Source organism: Acinonyx jubatus, chromosome C1 (genome assembly GCF_027475565.1).
Source record: "Acinonyx jubatus isolate Ajub_Pintada_27869175 chromosome C1, VMU_Ajub_asm_v1.0, whole genome shotgun sequence".
Taxonomy (NCBI): domain Eukaryota; kingdom Metazoa; phylum Chordata; class Mammalia; order Carnivora; family Felidae; genus Acinonyx; species Acinonyx jubatus.
In genome coordinates this window covers 168,089,828-168,114,454 of record NC_069381.1, presented here as the reverse complement: position 1 = coordinate 168,114,454, position 24,627 = coordinate 168,089,828, and the positions used below count along the sequence as shown (strand labels likewise).

The window sequence follows — 24,627 nt, the reverse complement described above, 5'->3', positions numbered from 1 at the left end:
GGGAAGGAAAAAGCTTTGCAAAGCCTTGAAAAATCACTATTTACCATAGTTTTCCTGAAAGGGGGCAGCACAGGGTAAGTTATACATGGCACATAACACAGAAAGTTGCCTAAAATTCCTCTCGACATTTCTCTCTCCTCCCAATACATGGCCATTATTAAACTTTCTTCACGGTCCCTGTATGTTTTCAAACTATAAACCTTCTTACCAGTCCCTTTAATCGTTTTGTACTCCAGGATGACTGCTTTTCTTGACAGACCAGTCCACCGAGATTTCTTCCAAATAAAATTCTTCTCAAGCTTCCAAATTAAGGTTTATTAATCAGACATCCCAACTGATTGTTAAAGGCTTCTGCTCCCTTGCTTTGGCTGTGTCTTTGTGACCATCTCATTCAGATGCTCTGGACCCCTCTGCACCTCATCAGTCTACAACACTTGCAATTTTGCAAATCATGAGCCAGACTAGAAGTTTCTAAATCTGAGATACTATAGGATATCTGAGCCATTATAGTTATCACTAGAGTCTACTTGTATTTTTTTTTTCTAGGCTTGTTTTCTTCAAGTACTTTCTGTGAACCCTAGACACCAATTCCAACATCTACAAAATCCTTCCTTCCAAGATGGACTTTCACTTCTTCAGAAACCAGACACATTAAACAGATTAGGAAGCAACCACTTCAGCATTCTCCTTTCCTATGAATTTGTCATTTGCTTTTGATTTCTTAACTGTGAGACCATTTAATATTCATTAAAAAATTTTCTAAGGTATTATTTATTGCGAACCCATTTATACTTTTTATTGAAAGAAAAAAATTAAAACCTTTTTGTGACTCAATGCTAATTAAATAAATGCCTTTTCTGTCTCTGTTGCTAAGCAGTATGAGATTAATTATAGTTTCTGTCCAGCATTGCCCAAAGGAGACCTCATATCTGGAAGACATGACTGAGCATTGTAACTAGAAATACGCACCCTACTGAGAAGAGTGCTATACAAGCTACATTAAGGGGGTCACAGAATTCCCTAACACCTTGCTCTGATTTAATTTGTTCCCAAAGAGTAATCAGTAGAGTGAACTGGAAATTACATAGGTAGATAGATGGATAGAGATAGATAATACAATATCTATATTGTTATCTATATATGACATTTTAGTCCTGAAAGTTCTGCTTTGCTTAAATAGTTCAACCTTCAAAAAGATCAGCTGCCACTTATCAAAACTAGTATATAGTCTCCTTATTACTCATCTGATGATACCAGCTTTCACACAATGCCTGATTTTCTATACTATGCAAATAATTCTCAAACAGAAAAACAAAAACAAAAGGGGACAGATAAGGGAAGAAACTGCTTATGTTATTCAACTGATGTTCCCTTTAAATGATTGTCACTCTATTATATGGTATGTATTTTTATTCTTTTAATGTTTATTTTATTTTTGACAGAGAGACCATGAACAAGGAAGGGGCAGAGAGAGAGGAAGAGAGAGAATCCCTAGCAGACTCTGCACTATAGCACAGAGCCGGACGTGGGGCTCGACCTCACAAACTGTGAGACCATGACCTGAGCCAAAATCAAGAGTCAGCCGCTTAACCTACTGAGCTACCCAAGCCCCACTTTATGTTATATATTTTTAGAGACTACTTCAAATGCTTTTTGAAAAAGACCAGAGTAAAAACATAGTCATGAATACTTACATAATATACTTATATTTTCTTCTGACCCTTCCCATTCTAATCCCTGGAAGAATATTTTTACCCACTCTGGGAAAACATCTTCCTTAGACTTTTTTTTTTTTTTTTTAAGGTTAAAGCAGTATCTATCAAGCTTAATATAAATATAAAAACTATTTTAGGTGATTCAAATATCACTATCTTTAGCAGCATGTAAAGGGCCTTGTAGCTGATTGGTAAGATAATTAGCATTATTCCCAGCAAAGAACTAAAGCTAACACTTTAAGGATGTTTTTATTTTTTTTTATCATTTTATTTCATTTTATTATATTTCATCGTGATAAGTGTACAAGGACATTTGTAAAGTTATATGGGTTCATATTTCTTTTGTACAGTCACAGAATTGTCAATCTCAAACTTTTATGGCTCTAAAATCACTCAGAGAAGTTGTTTTAGGCCATTTAACAAAATGTACATTTGCTCCTTGAACGGATCTATAAGTGCTATTACTTCTCTCCTGCCTGCTCACCACTCTCTACCAGCAAGTAAGTCTAAATAGCATTTTGAGTGCAGTGATTACAAAAGGAATAAAATATTTCAAGCACATTAAGATTTATCCAACTCACTAATGAAATTATTTCTTGAATACTGACCTCTTTATAATTTTCTTAAAGTATATAAGCTTTGTCATTTCCCAGCAATAAGAAGTCTGTACTTAATACTAAGAGCTTGCTTAACATTTATTTATATGATATTTACTACATACTATACACTTTTTTAAGCACTTTATATACATTAATCCATTTATTTATTTATTATTTTTAAGTTTATTTATTTTGAGAGAGAGAGAAAGTGCAAGTCTGGGGGGTGGGGAGGAGAGAATCCCAAGCAGGCTCCACACTCAGAGGGGAGCCCAACGTTGAACTCTATCCTACTACAGGCGAGATCATGACCTAAGTCCAGTAAGAGTTGGTCACTTAACCGACTGAGCCAGCCAGGCACCCTTACATTAATTTATCTAATTCTTTCAACAGTCCCATATGATAGATACACATCTCCCATGATCATACAGCTAGTGCATAGAAGAATCTGACCCTAAAGGCCACACGCTTAATCATTAAACTGTCTTTCATTTGTCTCTGTTTGGGGAACATTTATTATTATTAGAAGCATTACTGAATAGGATGCCTCTTTTACGAAGGTAGCTGACCAAAGGTAGGATGAGGGAGAGATGTGCCTTTAGGAGGAAAAATGACCCTTGGTCACCACAAAATCTGTGATACATTGAATTACTTGAAAGGCTTTGTAATTTTTTTAGTGTCTTTATATGTTTCCATAATAAACTTACTTTGAGTAACTAAATTGAGGCTGGCATGTTATCAATTACCAATTGTCATAAGAATGCTGTTATCCCAAAGTTATCCCAAAACTTAGAATCTTAAAATAACAACTATTTAGTGTTTCTCGTAAGTCTGTCAGCTAGGAAGCCCTGGTCTGGGCTAGTCTCACTCAGACCTTTGCAGTCAGCTGTGAGTCAGGCAGGAAGTTCTGTTGATCCACGCCAGGTTGGTTGATTCCAAATACCTAAGATGACTTGGTTTCTTCTACCTACTCTCTCATCCTCCATTAGGCTTGGGCTTGCTTTTAGGGTGATGGCGGGGTTGCAAGAGAGTAAGAAGAGACCAAGTGTTCTTAAGGCCTAACTTTGGGACTTGCAGCTATCATTTCCACTCATTCCATTGACCAAAGCAACTCACTAAGCCACCCAAGATTTAGGGGAAAGGGACCCTGCTTTGTGATGCAAGGAACTGCAAAGTCACATTGCAAGGGATATGGATGTAAAGTAAAGAATTGGGCTTTTTTGTGATCTACCTACTATTTCACATGCCATTTCTATTCTGAAGCATTCTAATATATGGCCAATTCCCAATTACTGTATACTTCTGTATACAGTGTATACAGAACATGCAACAAGATAAACTGTATTCAAAGTGATAAAACAAATCTCATCAAATTTAAAACAAAAGAAATCATAAAAGTACTTTCTCAGATCATAACAGAATAGAAATCATAATCGAAAGATATCTGAAAAAAAAATCCCAAATACATGAAAAGTAAACAACACACATCTAAATAACTCATAGGTCAAAGAAAAGTGTTGCAATAGAAATTTACAAATTTAAACTAAATGAAACTTAAAATACAATATTTCAAAATTTGTTTAATACAGCTAAAGCAGTGCTTAAGGAAAAATGTATAGCATCAAATGCCTGTATTAAAAAAGAACAAAGATTTAAAATCCATAATTTAAGCTCTACCTTAAGAAACCAGAAAAAAAAGGGATGCCTGGCTGGCTTAGTTCATGGAGCATTTGTCTTTTGATCTCAGGGTTATGAGTTCAAGCCCCACATTGGGTGTAGAGATTACTTAAAAATTAAATAGTTTTATTAAAAAAGAATAAACCAGAAAAAGAACAAATTAAACCTAAAGCAAACACAAATAATGAAATAATAAACATTGTGGCATAAATCAGTGAAATTAAAAATACAAAAATAATTGAGAAAACTCTATGCAATCAAAGGTAGTTCACACTAAATGAAGTCGAAATGAGATCTTCCTTGAGATATTATAAGGCATTAGTTCTCATACTTTTTAGTCTCAGGACCCCTTTATAGTCTTAGAAATTACTGATAACATCCCCCTAAAAAATTAAAACACAAGAATGCACACCCCCATATTCCATTAGCCATCATAGAGATATTATCATCAAATGTCATGTAGCCTCTGAAAAACTTCACTGTGCACTCACATAAAAATAGAAAAGGCAATGTCCTCGAATTATGAAAAAAAAGAGCTCATGGACACCCAGAAAGGCTCTCAGCCACTCCCGTTGGTCCCCACACAATACTTTTGGGAACTGGAAGAGGAAGATATCCAAGGCTTAGGTAGATTGGAATGCTAGAGCTGACATGGTTGCCATGATGGGTAGAAAAGGCAAAGCAGTAATCAGAATAGTTTGACCTAGATTATCTTTGGGACAGGTAATTGATCATGGCACTATATGTTAACTAACATGGCATCCCTAACACTGAATAAGATGGGCAATTTACTTGCATGTTTTTTTTTAATTTTTATTTTAATTCCAGTTAGTTAACATACAGTGTTATATTAATTTCAGGTGTGTAAAGTCTTAATTTGTAGACGTAGACTAGGTCTGACTTGAATCACAACAATAATGATTCTGAGTCACCCAACAAAGTCCCAGAGTGAAGCCTCTTAACTCATTATGAACAAGTTTACATTAAGTTTTACAAGCCCTCAGTCTCCTTGGTTTTCAACACTGCATAGTACCAGCTTTTCTTTCCTAAATTAATCATAATATTAATCATTAATATTTCAAAACCTATAGTACTAATTTTCTTTCCTAAATTAATCATAATATTAATCATTAATATTTTAAAAGGTTTAGCTTAAATCTGACAATGTTACATTGAGATTGGGTTTCATGGGGAATAGGAACTTGCTGCTATGAGAATTTGCATTATGCTAAAGTGAACAGGCTTTCTTGACCCTTCGAGAGCCAATTGCCTTGATGTTTGGTGCAATTTACAATGCCTAAGTGAATTTAATCTTAGGTTAAGTGACTTTATCTTTTTTAGTTTAGAAAGAATTGTCAAAGCAGTGCATACATTGTGTCCAGCATTTTACCACACACAAAAAAAGAGAATTAAACTTTTTCTCTCTAGGGACATGGAAATTTCTCAATTTCTCCCTAAGAATACTTATATGTTATAGTTCTATCACTTAAGGGTTTTTTTTCAAGTTTTTGTTTATTTATTTGTGAGAGAGAGATAGAGTGTGAGTGGGGGAGGGGCAGAGAGGGAGAGAGAATCCCAAGCAGGCTCTGTACTGTCAGCACAGAGCCCCACACAGGGCTCCAACTCAAGAATCGTGAGGCCACGACCTGGGCCGAAAACCAAGAGTCGGACGCTTAACCAACTGAGCCACCTAGGCACTCCTCACTTAAGTTATTTTTTAAAGCTAGTGGCCTTCTTGTGCACAGAGTTGGTCAATTTATTTTGAAACACAAAAGCACAACAGAGGATTAGCTTCCATCATTGCATATACTAGATACTGAATACAGATAATTTTGAGGAAACCTCTTTTTAGGAACATTCTATTAGTAACTGCTAAGTCCCATTTTTGGCCTTTCTGCAGGTTGGCCCAGAGGTTTTCTTTTGTCATATTCTCCTACAGCTACAACTTCCTATCTCTAGCTGATTGGAAAAGCTCTGTGGTCCCAAGCTGAAACGTGTTACCTTGAATGGAGCTAGGTTTTACTGAGCTACTATTCTATGCAAATTTAGAAGACAAATAGTTATTTACTGAGGATTCATTCACTAAACTTCTATGCTGCTTCTGCTTGAGATAGCCAAAATGGAATGCTGTGGAAAATATACCCAAATGTTAAGAAACATTGAAACAGGAGCTTAAAGACAATCTTAGTATCTTTTTATTCTTCACTTAAGCCTTAGCACTTTGGTTTTAACAAAGATTTAGTCTGTGGGAAGAAAATGAAAAAAAAAAAAAAAACAGGAGAAGAGGAAATAGAGGATTAAAATTAACTTCAGAGATAATTCAGGTTGGCTTTGCTACAGATGATAGGTATCATTTTTCCCTAAATGAGTAAAATAGCTTTAAATTCACTTAACCGTTCCAGATCATATTAATCTGGATTTCTTGAAAAAGAAACATATATTAACACTGAAATTCAGAAAGTGTAAAAGCCTTTTCAAACTATCAAAATACTGTCAAGAATATAAATTACTTGGCTTTCAAGTACCAAAGGTGAAAGGTGATTACCCTTGCTGAGAGATTAATTGTGAAAAACCACCTGTGTCATCAAGAGATCACAGAAATTTATATAAATAATAAAAAGGAAACAAGTTATATCATGATACTCCTCTACTAAAAAGTATCCAATTGCTTCCTGTTTCACTCCGGGTATTTAGTTTTCTATTACTGTTAAATTATCACAAATTTGGTGGCTTAAAACAGGGCAAAATGTATTATCTTACAGTTCTCACAGGTCTGAAGTCAGGTGAGCTGGGATGAGTCATTCTCTGCTTAGGTCTCACGAGGCCAAAGTCAAGAAGTCAGCAAGGATGTGCCTCTTTTTGGACGCTCTAAGGAGAAAATCTGTTTCCTTGTTCACTGAGGTTGTTGCCAGAATTCAGTTTCTCAGTTTCTCCGCGCTGTAGGACTATGTCTCCATTTCCCTACTGGCTGTCAGCTGAGCGCTCTTCTCAGATTCTGGAGACTCTCTGATTTCCAGGGAGGAGGGCCTCCTCCAAGTTTAAGAGCTAATATGATTAAAATGGGCCCACCTGAATTATCAGACACAGTCTTCCCACCTGGAGTTCCATACCCTTTTGTTTGTTTTTTTGGCTTTTTTAAGGTACAATTAACATATAAGTTTCAGGTGTACAATATGATTCATTATTTGTATTATGAAATCGTCACCACAGTAAGTTAACATTTATCATCATACATGATTACAAAATATTTTTTTTCTTCTGACGAGGACTTTTAAGATTTACTCTCAGTAACTTCCAAATACGTATTATAGCGTTATTAACTATAAGGACAATATTGTACATTACATGCCATGACTTATTTTATAACTGGAAGTTTGTACCTTTTTACTCCCTCCGCTCATTTTGCCCTCCCCACCCACACATCTCCTCTCTGGCAACCATCAACCTCTTCTCTGTTACCTATGAGAGCTTTTTTTGTTCTTCTGTTGGTCCTTGTTTGCTTAGAATCCAAATATAAATGAGATCATATGGTATTTATCTTTCTCTGACTTATTTCACTGAGCATGCCTTCAAGGTACATCCATGTTGTTGCAAATGAGAATATTTCATTCTTTAACAGCTGAGTGATATTCTGTTGTGTATGTATACTACATTTTCTCGATCCATTCATCCATTGGTGGACACTCAGGTTGTTTCCCTATTTTGGCTATTGTAAATTATGCTGCAATTAACATGGGAGTGCATACATCTTTTTGAATTAGTATATTTTTCTTCTTTGGACAAATACCCAAAAGTGGAATTACTGGATCATGTAGTAGTTCTATTTTTAATTTTTTGAGGAACTTCCATACTGTTTTCCATAGTGGCTATGCTTATTTATATTTCCACCAACAGTGCACAAGGATTCCCTTTACTCCACATCCTCACCAACATTTATTATCTCGTGTGTGTGTGTGTGCCTTAATGTTTATTTTGAGACACAACACACACATGCATGAGCAGGGGAAGCGCAGAGAGAGAGGGAGAATCCCAATCAGGCCCCAACCTGTCAGCAAAGAGGCCCATGAGAGGCTTGATCCCATGAACTGAGATCATAACCTGAGCCAAAACCAAGAGTCGGACACATAACTAAGCCACCCAGGTGCCCCTTATTTCTTGTTTTTATAATAGTTACTCTAACAGGCGTGAGGTGTTATCTCACTGTGGTTTTGATTTGCATCTCTCATGATTAGTGATGGTGAGCATCTTTACACGTACCTGTCATCAATGGCCACACCCTTAATCCTATCTGCATAGTTCCCCTTGCCATGTAATGTACATATTCACATGTTCTGGGGATAGGGACACTGACATCTTTCGGGGCCATTATTCTGCCTACCACAAAGAATAAAAGTCACAATCTTTACTAAGGTCTAGAAGATCCTATGTGATCTGAGCCCTCATTACCTCTGATCTATTTTCCTACTATTCCTCCCCTTGCTCACTCAACTCAACCTTTCCCTGTGCTGTTCCTTGAACACACCAGGCAAACTCCTGTCTTTGTTCTTGCTGTTCCCTCTGCCTGGAATGTTCTTCCCCAAATTCCACCCTAACAACCTCATCCCCTTCAAGTCTGCTCAAATCTCACCTTATGAATGAGGTCTACCATTGAGTGCTGCTTAACATTCCAGCATTTCTGATCATTTTCCCCCACAGCACCTATTACCTTTTAACTTACTCTATGACTTATTTACTAGGATTATTTCCTGTTACCTCTTTCTGCTGGTATGTTTGTTCCACAAAAGTGGGTGCCTATCTTTATTCATCCCATATATCCCAAGGCTCCTGCACATATTAAGAGCTCAATTATTACTTGAATTGGTTGTTGAAAAAATTTCCAAACACTAATGGGTGGGATTACAGGTATATGTTCTACGTACTTTTTGTAGGTCATATAAACTATAGTACAGCTGCTTGAAATACCAGATTACATCTCCTTGATACCAATTTCTCCTTTTTAAACCAATGACATAACTCAAGGTTTCCATGTTTCAACTTATCAATATTCCTTTTATTCTGGCTCAAAAGAAAACTTTGAAAAAGAAAAATGACCTGTTCATTCCCTCCAAAAAATACTTTTTATCTTTTATTATTAAAGTAAATATGTTCAGTAAAACTAACACGAGGGCTCAAAAAAAAAAAAAAAGGCAGAAAGTAACAAAAATGTAAAAAAAGAAGTGGTCAGTACTTCCAAACATGTAAATAGCTAATGCTTTTAATCTCAGATATTCCAGCTTGTTTTTACTCTAAAACCTTTCCATTTTGGACACTTCTGATGGTCACCACAAGATGGGTACATCTATAGTTGTTTCTGAAGTTTATTCAACAATAGAAAACCTATTTTTTTTTAACGTTTATTTATTTTTGAGACAGAGAGAGAGAGCATGAACAGGGGAGGGTCAGAGAAAGAGGGAGACACAGAATCTGAAACAGGCTCCAGGCTCTGAGCTGTCAGCACAGAGCCCGACGTGGGGCTCGAACCCACAGACCGTGAGATCATGACCTGAGCCAAAGTCGGACGCTTAACCGACTGAGCCACCCAGGTGCCCCTTATTCAACAATAGAAAACCTATTTAAATTCCACTTCAAAAACTGTTTCTGCAAGAATTAGCAGCTGCTTATAAGAAACAACCAGGAGTGACAGATTAATTAAATTTATAAAATATCTTCCACTAATTAACCAAGAAATAACCTGGTAATATGACCCAAAGTCTCCAAAAACCCCATTTGCTGACCCACCTCTTAAAAAAAAACCAAAAAACAGTCTTGAGCCCCTTTCCAGAGTCCATGTCCCTATTCCAGAACAAGTTGCCCTGAGGTTTCTCCCAGTTAGCAGAACCTGGAACCTTTTTGTCCCAAGACGTTCCCTATGCTAATGCCTAAATGCTAGCACAAACAAAATATATGAAGAATTCAGCAACCGTTAATGTTTAAACATTCAATTAACAATTGTGTGCAGTCATTTGTTAATACTTTGCATATTATAAGGATTTTAACTTTATATGTCCAAAAATAATTTCTATGCCAAAAATAATTTGGTTTTATATTCTTTTTAATACTTTCTTTTCAAATATTCTTTTACACAGAAGTTGATTCTAGAGCTACAACTGGAATGTGGGAAATTCATTTAAAACACTTCTCCAGTGCACCTTAAATTTAAGTGATTTAAAAATCAACCTAAATATTAAAGAAAACACACTATAATTCCACACCACCGCACACTGGAGTAAAGAATCTAGATTTCTGTCCTATTTCTATCAGTATATGTCTATGTGATCTTAGGGGAGACATTATGTGTTCTCACCTTCTGTTCCAGTTGCTGTGTATTTATAAATGGACTCTCAGTGATAGTGACCTGGCAGCTGGACTGTGGTGAAGCGTCCGTGACAGTCTCACTCACATACTTGGTGCCTTGGGCAACTGGAAGGCTGGGCTTAGCTGAGTTTCTGTCCACTCCATGTGGTCTCAGGCCCTTCCCAGCTCTGCCCCGCAGGAGTCTTCTTGCGTGGCAGATCAGGACTTCAAGAGACCAAGGTAGAAGCTGCTGGTCCTCTTATACGTGTTTTGAAACTGGCATAACATCATTTTCCCTGTACTACATTGGTTTCATAAAAAGTAAAATGCAAATAAAAACACCTACACAGGAGAAATAGATTCTGCCTCTCAGGGGGCAGGAAAGTCAAAAATTTGAAGTCATCTTTAATCTACCACATATTCATTTTTTTTTTAATGAGGCTAATAAGCTAGCATGTGAACTAATCTTGCTAACTACTTAATGATGGTTAATGTTTAATGGGTGCTTAGTACAGCCAGGCACTGTTCTAAATGATTTACTGTATTCATTCATTTAATCCTAACAACTCTATGAAGAAGACACTATCATTATTACCATTTTATTGATGATGAAGCTGAGGCACAAAAAGGTTCAGTAACTTAAGTGTCCAAGGTTAAATAGCTAAGCTGGTAGACAGAGAGAGGATTTTAAGTTTCACTCCAAAACCCATGCTCTTAATCACTGTATAAAACAAATTCTAAAATTCCAGTAACTTTGGGGCACCTGGGTGGCTCAGTTAGCTTCTGACTTCAGCTCAGATCATGATCTCATGGTTTGTGGGTTTGAACCCATCAGGCTTTGCACTGACAGCCCCTCTCTGCTTGTACTCTCTCTCTCTCAAAAATAAATAAAGAATAAACAATAAAAAAATAAAATTCCAGTAACTTTAACCACTACTTTTTAATTTACCAGCAAATACTACAATTTCTCTGAACTGCATTAATTTTTAGTTAACGTTCTGATAATTATGTAAGGACATTGAGTCAAAAAGTTAAGTTTTAGAGTTAGTCAGATAATCATTTTAGAAAGCTATTTAAAATTATGTCAGATAGATTACTTTCCCTTTAAATCATAACCTAGTTTAAAAAAATTGTAGGAGAGGAGCCAAGATGATGGAACAGCATGGAAGTTTTTTTGTGTGTCCCGCATCCATGAAATACAGCCAGACCAACACTAAACCATCCACACACCTAGAAAACTGATTGGAGGATTAACACAACAATCTGCACAACCTGAAGCACAGAATTCAGCAGGCACGCGGCACGGAGAGGTGAACTTGGGGAGTGAGACGGAGCAGAAAGGGAGGTGCTTTTGCGAGCTGAGAGAGGGCGGAGACTGGTGGGGGGGCACAGGGGGAGAATACGGGAAAAGCACCCCTCCCCAGAAGCAGCTGGAGAGAAAGTGGAAGATTGGAAATCGCCGCAGGGGCTAAACTAAAAAGGGAGAAAGGAGAAAGGAGAAGGTTTAAATTCCATTAAGACTGTAAACAAGGGAAGCGCAAAGGCTGCCACTCTGGAGCTCGTGATACCTGGTGGTGCTCTGGTGGGAAGGGCGAATCCCCAGGAACAGAGTGGGGTCCGGGAGGTTCTTGGGCCACACGGGGAGAAGCAGTTCCACTGCTGGAAGGACGTTTGGTAGAGACTGTTGAAGCCACCTGGTCCCAGCAGACCCCAGAAAATGGCCGCATTTGCTGGTGCTGGAGCAAGGTGGTTAAGGGTGAAGCCTGGTGCCAGATGTGGGTTGTGATTTTCCATAATCCCTGAAATGCTGCTGCTACACTGTCTTGCGAACTTTTTCTGGGGAGGGCTGGTACCTGGCCGCAGTCTCGGGGCACCAGCAGCAGCAGCAGGGTCCAGCAAGCGTTCCTGGGTGCAGCTGACATTCAGCCATTGCTCATTTGGCCATTGCTCGGTGAGACCCTCCTGCAAAGGGGCGGAACAGGTCAAAGCTGCAGTCCTTCAGAAGTAAGGGGCTGGGGAAAACAGCCGCATCTGAGACAAAACTCGGGAGAGAGGTACTGCCTGGGGGCTGGTCACGGAGAGTGAAAAAGCAGGGAGTGGAGGAAAGCTGAAGACAGAGGACGGGTGAGTGATTGCTGATCCGGGAGAACAGACTGGGTAGCTGGGTGGCGCCATTTTCACTGCTCCTGTGCAAGCGCACAGGCCCCTATGAGCACGACAAAAAACCACCCCAGTAGGCTATCAGCGCCATCTAGTGGAGAGTGGAGCTGTTACACTGAGTCCAGCCCAAGTGGGCCAACATCACTCTTCAAGAACACGAGTCTCACCGCCCACTTAGTTTATGGACTATTAAGCACTACATAGACTGACTTCTAGGGGAAAACAAAGTAATTTCAGTCCTACTTCAATCTGTTAGTGGGTTTATCTATTCAATTTTTTTTCCTCTCTTTTAAACTTCTTTTTCTTGAATACAGAAAGAGAAAAAATTCATTTTTATGTTCAATTTTTATTAAATATATTTTTCTTGAATTTTTTACTATATTTTTGACTTCTGTGTAATTTTTTTCAAACTCTATTTTACTTCCATCATGTTATTTTAGTATTCTTCAGTGTATTCACCTTTGCAAATTTTCAAACGATTTCTTTTTTTTTCATTTCTTTTCTTCTTCTTGAATGCAGAAAGAGAAAAACTCCATTTTTACTTTCAATTTCTATTAAAATATTTCTTTAATTTTTTTACTATATTTTTTGCTTTTATGTAAATTTTTTCAAATTCTATTTTACTTCCATCATTTTATTTTAATCTACTACAGTGTATTAACTTTCAAATTTTCAAATGATTTTTTTTTCTTTTTTCTTTTTCTTTTCTTTTTCTTGAATGCAGAAAGAGAAAAAAATTAATTTGTATTTTAGTTTTTATTAAAAATATTTTCTTTAATCTTTTCCACTATATTCTTTACTTTTGTGTAAATTTTTTTTAATTCTATTTTACTCCCATCATCTCATTTTAGTCTACTTCAGCGTATTCATTTTTTCAAATTCTCAAACGATTTCCTTCCCCCCCCTTTTTTCTCTAATCTGTCAAACCACTATCAACACTCAGACCAAAACACGCTTAGGATCTACCAATCATTTATTCAATTTGTGTGTGTGTGTGTTTAATTTTTTAATTTTAATATTTTTTAAATTTTAATTCTTTTTAATTTCATTTTTTCTACATCATTAATTCCTTTTCTCCCTTCAAAATGACAAAATGAAGGAATTCACCCCAAAAGAAAGAGCAAGGAGAAACAACAGCCAGGGATTTAACCAACACAGATACAAGCGAGATGTCTGAACCAGAATTTAGAATCACGATAATAAGAATACTAGCTGGAATCGAAAATAGATTAGAGTCCCTTTCTGTAGAGATAAAAGAAGTAAAAAATGGAATCAAATTAAAAATGCTATAACTGAGCTGCAATCACAGATGGATGCAGTGGTGGCAAGGATGGATGAGGCAGAACAGACAATCAGCGATATAGAGGACAAACTTATAGAGAATAATGAAGAAGGAAAAAAGAGGGAGATTAAGGCAAAAGAGCATGATTTAAGAATTAGAGAAGTCAGTGACTCATTAAAAAGGAACAATATCAGAATAACAGGGGTCCCAGAAGATGAAGAGAGAGAAATAGGGGTAGAAGGGTTATGTGAGTAAATCATAGCAGAAAACTTTCCTAACCTGAGGAAGGACACAGACATCAAAATCCAGGAAGCACGGAGGACTCCCATGAGATTCAAAAAAAAAAACCGACCATAAACAAGGCATATCATAGCCAAATTCACAAAATACTTAGGCAAGGAGAGAATCATGAAAGCAGCAAGGGGAAAAAAGTCCCTAACCTACAGCGGAAGACAGATCAGATTTGCAGCAGACCTATCCACAGAAACTTGGCAGGCCAGAAAGGAGTAGCAGGATATATTCAGTGTGCTGAATCAGATAAATATGCAGCCAAGAATTCTTTATCCAGCAAGGCTATCGTTCAAAATAGAAGGAGAGATAAAAAGTTTCCGAGACAAACAAAAATTAAGGGAGTTTGTGACCACTAAACCAGCCCTGCAAGAAATTTTAAGGGGGACTCTGTAAAGGGAGAAAAGATGAAAATATAAATAAATAAATAAATAAATAAATAAATACCAACAGCAACAAAGATTAGAAAGGACCAGAGAACACCACCAGAAACTCCAACTCTACAAGCATCATAATGGCAATAAATTCATATCTTTCAGTACTCACTCTAAACGTCAGTGGACTCAATGCTCCAATCAAAAGACACAGGGTAACAGAATGGATAAGAAAACAAGATCCATCTATATGCTGTTTACAAGAGACCCACTTTAGACCTAAAGACACCTTCAGATTGAAAATAAGGGGGTGGAGAACCATCTATTATGTTAGTGGCCAACAAAAGAAAGCCGGAGTAGCCATACTTATATCAGACAATCTAGACTTTAAAATAAAGACTGTATCAAGAGATGCAGAAGGGCATTATATCATAATCAAGGGGTCTATCCACCAAGGAGACCTAACAATTGTAACATTTATGCGCCAAATGTGAAGGCACCCAAATATATAAATCAATTAATCACAAACATAAAGAAACTCATTGATAGTAACACCATAAGAGTAGAAGACTTCAACACCTCACTCACAGCAACGGACAGATCATCTAATCAAAAACTCAACAAGGAAACAATGGCTTTGAATGACACACTGGAACAGATGGACTTAACAGATATATTCAGAACATTTCATTCTAAAGCAGCAGAATATACATTCTTCTCCAGTTCATATGGAACGTTCTCCAGAATAGACCACACACTGGGACACAAATCAGCCCTCAGCAAGTACAAAAAATTGAGATCATACTGTGCATATATTCAGACCACAATGCTATGAAGCTCGAAATCAACCACAAGAAAATATTTGGAAAGGTAACAAATACTTGGAGACTGAAGAACATCCTACTAAAGAATGAATGGGCTAACCAAGAAGTTAAAGAGGAAATTGAAAAGTATATGGAAGCCAATGAAAATTATAACACCACAACCAAACCTCTCGGATGCAGCAAAGGTGCTCATAAGAGGAAAGTATATAGCAATCCAGGCCTTCCTAAAGAAGGAAGAAAGATTTCAGATATATAACCTAACCTTACACCTTAAAGAGCTGGAAAAAGAACAGCAAATAAAACCCACAACCAGCAGAAGACAGGAAATAATAAAGATTAGAGCAGAAATTAATGCTATCGAAACCAAAACAAACAGTAGAACAGATCAATGAAACCAGAAGCTGATTCTTTGCAAGAACTAACAAAATTGATAAACCACTAGCCAGTATGATCAAAAAGAAAAAGGACCCAAGTAAATAAAATCAAGAATGAAAGGGGAGAGATCACACCATCACAACAGATATAAAAACAATAATAAGAGATTATAAGTAATTACATGCCAATAAAATGGGCAATCTGGAAGAAAGGGACAAATTCCTAGAAACATATACACTACCCAAATTGAAACAGGAAGAAATAGAAAATTTGAACAGACCCATAACCAGTAAAGAAATCGAATTAGTAATCAAAAATCTGCCAAAAACAAGAGTCCAGGACCAGATGGCTTTCCAGCAGAATTCTACCAAACATTTAAGGAAGAGTTAACACCTACTCTCTTGAAGGTGTTTCAAAAAATAGAAATGGAAGGAAAACTTCCAAACTCTTTCTATGAAGCCAGCATTACCTTGATTCCAAAACCAGACAGAGACCCCACTAAAAAGGAGAACTATAGACCAATTTCCCTGATGAACATGGATGCAAAAATACTCAACAAGATATTAACCAACCAGCTCCAAGAATACATTAAAAAAATCATTCACCACAACCAAGTGGGATTTATAGCTGGGATGCAGGGCTGGTTCAATATCCGCAAAACAATTAACGTGATTCATCACATCAATAAAAGAAAGGACAAGAACCATATGATCCTCTCAATAGGTGCCAAGAAAGCATTTGACAAAATACAGCATCTTTTCTTAATAAAAATCCTTTAGAAAGTAGGGATAGAAGGAGCATACCTCAAGCACATAAAAGCCATATATGAACAACACAACACTAATATCATCCTCAATGGGGAAAAACTGAGAGGTTTCCCCCTAAGGTCAGGAACAAGACAGGGATGTCCACTCTTGCCACTGTTATTCAACAAAGTATTGGAAGTCTTAGCCTCTGCAATCAGACAACACAAAGAAATAAAAGGCATCCAAATCGGCCAGGAGGAGGTCAAACTTTCACTCTTCGCAGATGACATGATACTGTATATGGAAAACCCAAAAGATTCCACCAAAAAACTGTTAGAATTGATTCATGAATCCAATAAAGTTGCAGGACATAAAATCAACGCACAGAGATCAGTTGCATTCCTATACACCAACAATGAAGTGGCAAAAAGAGAAATCAAGAAATCAATCCCATTTACAGTTGCACAAAAAACCATAAAATACCCAGGAATAAATCTAACCAAAGAGGTGAAAAATCTATACACTGAAACCTATAGAAAGCTTATGAAAGAAATTGAAGAAGACACAAAAAAATGGAAAAAGATTCCATGCTCCTGGATAGGAAGAACAAATATTGTTAAAATGTCAATACTACCCAAAGCAATCTACATATTCAATGCAATCCCTATCAAAATAACACCAGTATTCTTCACAGAGCTAGAACAAACAATCCTAAAATTTGTATGGAACCAGAAAAGACCCTGGATAGCCAAAGCAATCTTGAAAAAGAAAACCAAAGCAGGAGGCATCACAATCCCAGACTTCAAGCTGTATTACAAAGCTGTAATCATCAAGACAGTATCAACAGACACTCAGATCAATGGAATAGAGAACCCAGAAATGGACCCACAAACGTATGGCCAACTAATCTTTGACAAAGCAGGAAAGAATATCCAATGGAATAAAGACAGTCTCTTCAGCAAGTGGTGCTGGGAAAACTGGACAGCGACATGCAGAAGAATGAACCTGGACCACTTTCTTACACCATACACAAAAATAAACTCAAAATGGATGAAAGACCTAAATATAAGACAGGAAGCCATCAAAATCCTCGAGGAGAAAGTAGGCAAAAACCTCTCTGATCTTGGCTGCAGCAACTTCTTACTCAATACATCTCTGGAGGCAAGGGAAACAAAAGCAGAAATGAACTATACTGGGACCTCATCAAAATAAAAAGCTTCTGCACAGTGAAGGAAACAATCAGCAAAACTAAAAGGCAACTGACAGAATGGGAGAAGATATTTGCAAATGACATATCAGATAAAGGGTTAGTATCCAAAATCTATAAAGAACTTATCAACCTCAACACCCAAAAAACAAATCATCCAGTGAAGAAATGGGCAAAAGACATGAATAGACACTTCTCCAAAGAAGACATCCAGATGGCCAACCAACACATGACAAAATGCTCAACATCACTCCTCATCAGGGAAATACAAATCAAACCCACAATGAGATACCACCTCACACCTGTCAGAATGGCTAACATTAACAACTCAGGCAACAACAGATGTTGGCGAGGATGCAGAGAAAGAGGATCTCTTTTGCATTGTTGTAGGGAATGCAAGCTGGTGCAGCCACTCTGGAAAACAGTATGGAGGTTCCTGACAAAACTAAAAATAGAACTACCCTATGACCCAGCAATTGCACTACTAGGCATTTATCCACGGGATACAGGTGTGCTGTTTCAAAGGGACACATGCAACCCCATGTTTATAGCAGCACTATCAACAATAGCCAAAGTATGGAAAGAGCCCAAATGTCCATAGATGGATGAATGGATAAAGAAAATGTGGTATATGTGTGTGTGTGTGTGTATATATATATATATATATATATATATATATATATATGTATATGTATATACACATACACACATACACAATGGAGTATTACTCGGCAATCAAAAAGAATGAAATCTTGCCATTTGCAAGTATGAGGATGGAACTGGAGGGTATTATGCTAAGTGAAATTAGTCAGTTGGAGAAAGACAAAAATCATATGACTTCACTCATATGAGGACTTTAAGAGACAAAACAGATTAGCATAAGGGAAGGGAAACAAAAATAATATAAAAACAGGGAGGGGAACAAAACAGAAGAGACTCATAAATATGGAGAACTGAGGGTTACTAGAGGAGTTGTGGGAGGGGGGATGGGCTAAATGGGTAAGGGGCACTAAAAAATCTACTCCTGAAATTATTGTTGTATTACATGCTAATTTGGATGTAAATTTTAAAAAAGTAAAAATAAAATGTAAAAAAATTGTAAGTTAAAATAATATTGATCCAACTTATTTACTAACCAGTTAATTTCCAAAACTGGATTTTGGAGTTACAACAGCTATACTTTTGCTTCATTAACATTCAAAAATCTTACCACCTCATTAAGAATTTTAACTTTCACCAGCTTTCTACATCTGGTAGAAATCCCAACTCTTTTAAAGCCTACTACCTGGACCTACAAAAAATACAATTATAGTAGTGTTTAATTTTGTGGGGGAAGAAGAGGATAGAAGTTGGAATGGGGCATATGGACATTGCTGGTTAAGATTCTATTTCTTGATGAGTGGTACTTACAAGATTATTCACCTTATAATTCATTAAAGTGTATTTTAATGTTCTGTATTTATGTCTTATTGGGCAACTAAATGTTTCTTAAAAAGGAGAAAGGGAAAGGAAGCCAAAAGAGGTTTTGTTTTACATACAATCTAAAAAATCAAGACCAGATATGCAGAAGACTGAGGTCAGCCACCCCACAGCCCAGTGTAGATAGGATTCAACTGTTAGACCCAAATGAAATGGGAGGCAAGTTCCAACTGAGAAAGGAATTTTCAATGCCATAGCAAGTATATACAGTAACAATTCTCCAGTCTTCATTTTTCAAAGTGCACCAAAGAGAAATGTCCAGAGATTTTAGGGGCTGATACAAGGTCATAGGGTGACACTGATGAACCCAGATGTTCTCATGGTTCCTGTTAGCATGAGGCCATAATGTCTGGTGATAAATGGAGCCCTGGCCCACCCCTGTCTAACAGTGGGCAAATCTGTCTTCCAGTCAGAGAACTCTTGATTATTCAAATAGTGTGCTTTGATGGCATCATGTTCACTAAACCTGCAAGAAGGTAAGTGGCAAATACTCAAGACATCCTCTAAAGACAAATGTATGCCAGTTGGTAGGAGGTAAAGCACAAAAACTCAGTTTTACTACATTGGTGAAGTTATTAAGTTCTACCACTGGGGCATGCTGAGACATCTCTCTCCAAAGAATAAATTATTGTATCTTGCTCCTACTACCACTAAAAAAGCTACAGCACTCGGCAGCCTTCTGGATTTTTGAGACAACACAAAATACATGGGGACAATGCTTTAACCTATTCCTAAGTTTTAGTGGGGCCACAGTGAGAGAGGGTACCACACCAAGTGACTTAGTAACTAATCAGTTACATAGTATATCAACCAAAGCTGCCCATCACAAAAGCTCAGTACTGTCAGATTCACCAAGCCACCAGCCTGGCCAGCATGGTAATAATCCATGGTACATTCACGATGGCTCCCAAGCAGGTCCACAGGCTCCCAAGTTTCAAGAAAAAATGGCCCAGAACTCTAAATCACTTACCTCCAAGGTACTAACACCTCTCCCTTTCACAATCTATGACTTAATTGGAGTTCACTACCATCAGCCAATAGGGGAAAGGAAATCCAGGCTTTATTCACAGAAGGATCAGCTTGCTGTAGGCCAACCACACTGACTGATGCCATATTAGACACAGAGTGGACTTGAAAGTAATGAGGGAAAATCCACCCAGCGGATTAAGCTTCAAGCAATGAACCTGGTCAGCACTTTGGTCATGATGTAATGCTCACCAAAAACTTTGTGTCAACAGCTTTCCAGTTATTTAGCTCATCTGAGCACATTCTGTGGTCCATTTCGCAGGAAGCACTCAAGGAAAACATGTTTCCTGAATTCCTGCAAACTGGTATGTAAGAAATAATTTTTACACTTCAAAATCAGTTTTGTTAGAAATAAAATATTTTGTTCATATTTTTCCTCCCAAGTATCTTAAATGTAGTATTTGCTCCTGGCATAGTGTCATATAAGTTTTGCTCTTCTAAGTCATTTGCTGTTTGTCTAAAGCTAAATGAGGAGTTTTTACATAGGAGAACATTCTCAGGTAGGCAGGGTTTTCTTTCAGTATGTAGCTCCAAGTATTTTTTTTAGCAAAGTATTCTTCATGTAATTTGTTTTATATATATATATATATATATATATATACACACACACACACACACATATACATATATATACACATATATACATATATACACATATATACATATATATACATACATATATGTATATATTATATATATTTCATTATAGAATTGTTATAAAATAAATATTTTTTAATTTGCCATTTTCCCACAAATCCTTTTTATATCTTTTCTGATTTCTAAGGCCAACCTACTTTTTGACATTCTAGTTCCCATAAGGCATTACCTGCTTTTGTGTTTAGTCTAGTTTAGTCTTCATTTCCAAATTATTCTTCCTTTTATTTCTAGTACTTTCCCAAATTTTAAAAATTCTGATTATTGGTATTCTTTCATACTTCGGATCACTTTCAAATGATAGAAGTCATTTAAAAAAATTTTTTGACATTTATTCATTTTTGAAAGAGAGAGTAAGAGAGAGAGACAGCGTGAGCAGGGGAGGGCAGAGAGGGAGACACAGAATCTAAAGCAGGCTCCAGGCTCTGAGCTGTCAGCACAGAGCCCAACGCGGGGTTTGAATTCTCGGACGGCGAGATCATGAACTGAGCTGACGTCGGACACTTAACCAACTGAGCCACTCAGGTACCCCAAAACATCTTAGAAGTCATTTTTAAATAACCAGGTCATAGTTTTGATCTATTATGGGCATGCCTTTCTGGTGTGCTTCCAATGTCTATATGATACTTTGTTCCTTATCCTCTTATTTTGTATAACAACTTTGCATGACTGTAGTTTTTTGTTACTTATTTTTGTGTGAAATCAGCTTTTCTGAACTTTTAGGAAGAGGCTTGGTTCAGGGTAACTTTTTTAGCTTTCTCAGTTCCCAATTCTGTTGTGTTTTGTAGCATTGAAAAATATGGGAGTTTGCTTTCTTAGATTTTCCTAGCTGTTTTCTGTTCAGTTTGTTTTTTGTTTTATTATTTTATATACTTTTTAAAATGAGATAGAATTGGCATGTAACATTGTGTAAGTTTATGTCATAGATGTGTTGGTCTGATAGATTTATAGGTTTCCTGGCTCTTTTTAAGTAAATGATGTGATGGAGATAAAGACAAGTAAGATAAAACACTGGATAAAAACACAAACCCAAACATAGCAAACAAGTACTTTTAGTCAGAAAGCAAACTTCATGCTCCACGAAGGTCTACAGAAATAAAATGACCTCTCAAAAGAAACAAAAAGTAAATCCTTTTACAAAAATGTATAAAACTCAAATACAAATGCTAGGGTTTAATGGGATCTAGTAGCCACAGTTCTACTTTGAATAACTGAGTTCTGTATGTTAGAAGATATAAAATAAAATCCTATTTTAAGTTGGAATAGAAAGACTTCAATATGTAAGTATCAGAATAAAAATTCTCTATAACGATAAATGGATTTTCACCAGGCCAGTACAGTCCTTAGTATCACACTTCACCTCAGAGAACTAAACAAATCTTTAATGGTAGTTTGCTGTGATTTAAAAGGCATATCAATACTTTCCATACAACGTGTTATTTTAGTTATTCTTTATCAAGAAGTATTGAAGATAAAGAGATGCTGTTTACCTAGATACCTATACTACGGTGAAATATTGTTTCAATTAAAGGCCTTTTCACTCAAGAGCCAGCTTAATGAGGTTCTCACTGGTCAAGGGTGATAATTTGAACAAAAGACTAATGACACCAAGTGACTAACACAATGAATTTAAAACAAAAAAACAAAAAAACGCTCTAAGTGCATAGTGATACTGCAGAGAAAAACATTTTTTTTTAACTCACTGGACACCAATTAGAGTTTCCAGTGCACCAACAGTTATTCTGAAAAATAACAAAGGAAAAGGATCAAATATTTATCCTGCCATTTTGGTATGAATATATTCCATGTAACAAAATAGCCCTAGTGGGTGGAGCAAAGTTTTTATATATAAAAGAATTCCAGGTAATAAATGCAACAGAAATAATAGATTTGGAAAATCATTTTGCAAACCTTAATGAAATAACTTATTCAGGCAAATATCACTAATGTATGCTTTCAAAAACATAATGCAAGAACGTTATGAGGAATTTTCCAACAAGGTGCTGGGCTTCTACCCATGTGCCCAATGACCAATTTGAGCCTCAGTAAAAGTGGGACAACCAAATTAAATGTCTCTTGATTAAATTAAAGTGCACCATACTATCAAGTATTGTTGCTCAAAAAAGAAAAAAAAGAAATCAGAATCTAATTAATCTTCCCTAGATCCAACTTTTAGGATATGGGATAAATGACAGAACAAGTTAAACAAAAAAAGCAACTGACCACATTCAGTCTATGAGACACTGTAGGCAACTCTCACAATTCCTTCAAGAAGTCACGGTGTAAAGAGAGCAGGAGCTAATTTAGATTTCAAGATACTTAAAAGACAAAATAATCAAATATATCATGTACACCTACTCTAGATAGTGATTTGTACTAACCAACCATGAATATATTTTGGAGATAACTGGGAAATTTTTTAATGGGCTATATATTAGATATTAAGAAACTTACTAATTCTGTTAGGTATGATACTGATACTGTAATTACAAGTGGGAATGTTCTTTTTTTGATATATCCTCAAGTACTTAGATTAAAATGACATCACATCTGAGATATGCTTTAAACACAAGGGAGAGAGAAGAAACCACTATGGCAAAATATTTATGGTTATATGGTTATTAAAGCTAGATTACAGTATGTGGAGATTCATGATGTATTTTCTCTATTTCAGCAGACACTTCAAATTTTTTTAAATAGTTAATAAAATAACAAATCACTTTCAAAAAATGTTTAATATATAGAATTGACAAAGTTTATTATCACGAAACTTTAGTAGGTTTTTAAAAAGACTTTTGACTTTAGAATACTGAAAGATGACAATCCATGACAGGACATATATAAACAAGGATAATTAAAATATTAAATACTATCTAAATTAAAAAACCATAATTCAAATTGGTTGATTATAATCTTTGTGTATTGTTAGGAGTTGTGTAGTTTACCCTTCATGAAATTCACCCCACCAACTCATGAAGACTACAAAACCTCACCACAAATTCAATTATACAATTTACAGTAATCAATGCTGAGTTTTTTGTGCTTAAAGCATGCACTAACACAGAAAGCACAAAATCCTATTTACAGGGATTTTTTGTTTTCTTTAAAACGTATCTCAATCATCTTTTAAAGTGCAAGCTACAAATATGCTGTATCCTTAAAGAAAAAAGGCTTCTAAAAAAGTGAGAGAGAGCGATTCAGCACTGCCAAGAGTGGTTATATAACTAACCAAAGGCAAGTTGGCAGTACTGGGCTAACTCTGTTTTAGTGTAGCAGCCTCCTCCGTGGTAGCTCTTACTATACTACCAGCCGAACATGTACTCCATTGCTTTGGATACAAGACTTTCATCTTTTTTTGGCGTCTGTCTGTCAGAAATAACCTATTAAAAAAGCACACACAATTGTTAGGCTATGGTTTCTTAAGTATCATGTCAATTCTAGAGTTAATGGCTAATTTAAAAGAGCCAAACAGTTAAATGCATTTGTGGTACCGAATTGTATATTTAAAGAAGACGACAGGGATTTAGTTAGAACAACTTTATGCTTTAAAGCACAAAATACTATTCCTTTGGCAAGACAAATTCTATCTTCTCCTTATATCAGAAAACTGAACAAACAATACAAAAGCTACAAGAGATGAGGGTTTTAAAATCCTTAGGGGTGCCTGGCTAGCTCAGTCGGCAGAGCATCTGACTCTTGATCTCAGGGACATGAGTTCAAGCCCCACACCAGGCATGGAGCCTACTATAAAAGAGACAGGACTGGTTTAAAAGAAAACCTTAATGAAAAATCCAGTCCTAGTCTCCAAATTTCAGGGGAAATCAAAAGACTAAATTGTCACTCTCTATCTTACTAAATTAAAAATGTTTTATTTGCTGTTTCAGGACCTGT

General features: G+C 36.4%; 1 protein-coding gene across 9 annotated transcripts in view; it reads right to left on the bottom strand.

Moving 5' to 3' along the window:
* Positions 1-6,160: 6,160 nt before the first annotated feature.
* NUP35 (nucleoporin 35) overlaps positions 6,161-24,627 on the bottom strand; it is a 58,472-nt gene continuing 40,005 nt past the window's right edge. For 2 of the 9 annotated variants that reach the window (XM_053215413.1, XM_015086953.3), the window contains exon 9: positions 23,348-24,116. In XM_053215413.1, coding sequence (XP_053071388.1) covers positions 24,039-24,116 — 78 coding nt within the window. In that variant the 3' untranslated portion in view covers positions 23,348-24,038. Of the gene's footprint in view, positions 10,623-11,889; positions 12,058-18,322; positions 20,385-23,219; positions 23,297-23,347; positions 24,117-24,627 lie in introns of those variants that run through there. The other 7 variants (XR_008295472.1, XR_008295471.1, XR_008295470.1 and 4 more) reach the window with 7 other exon arrangements.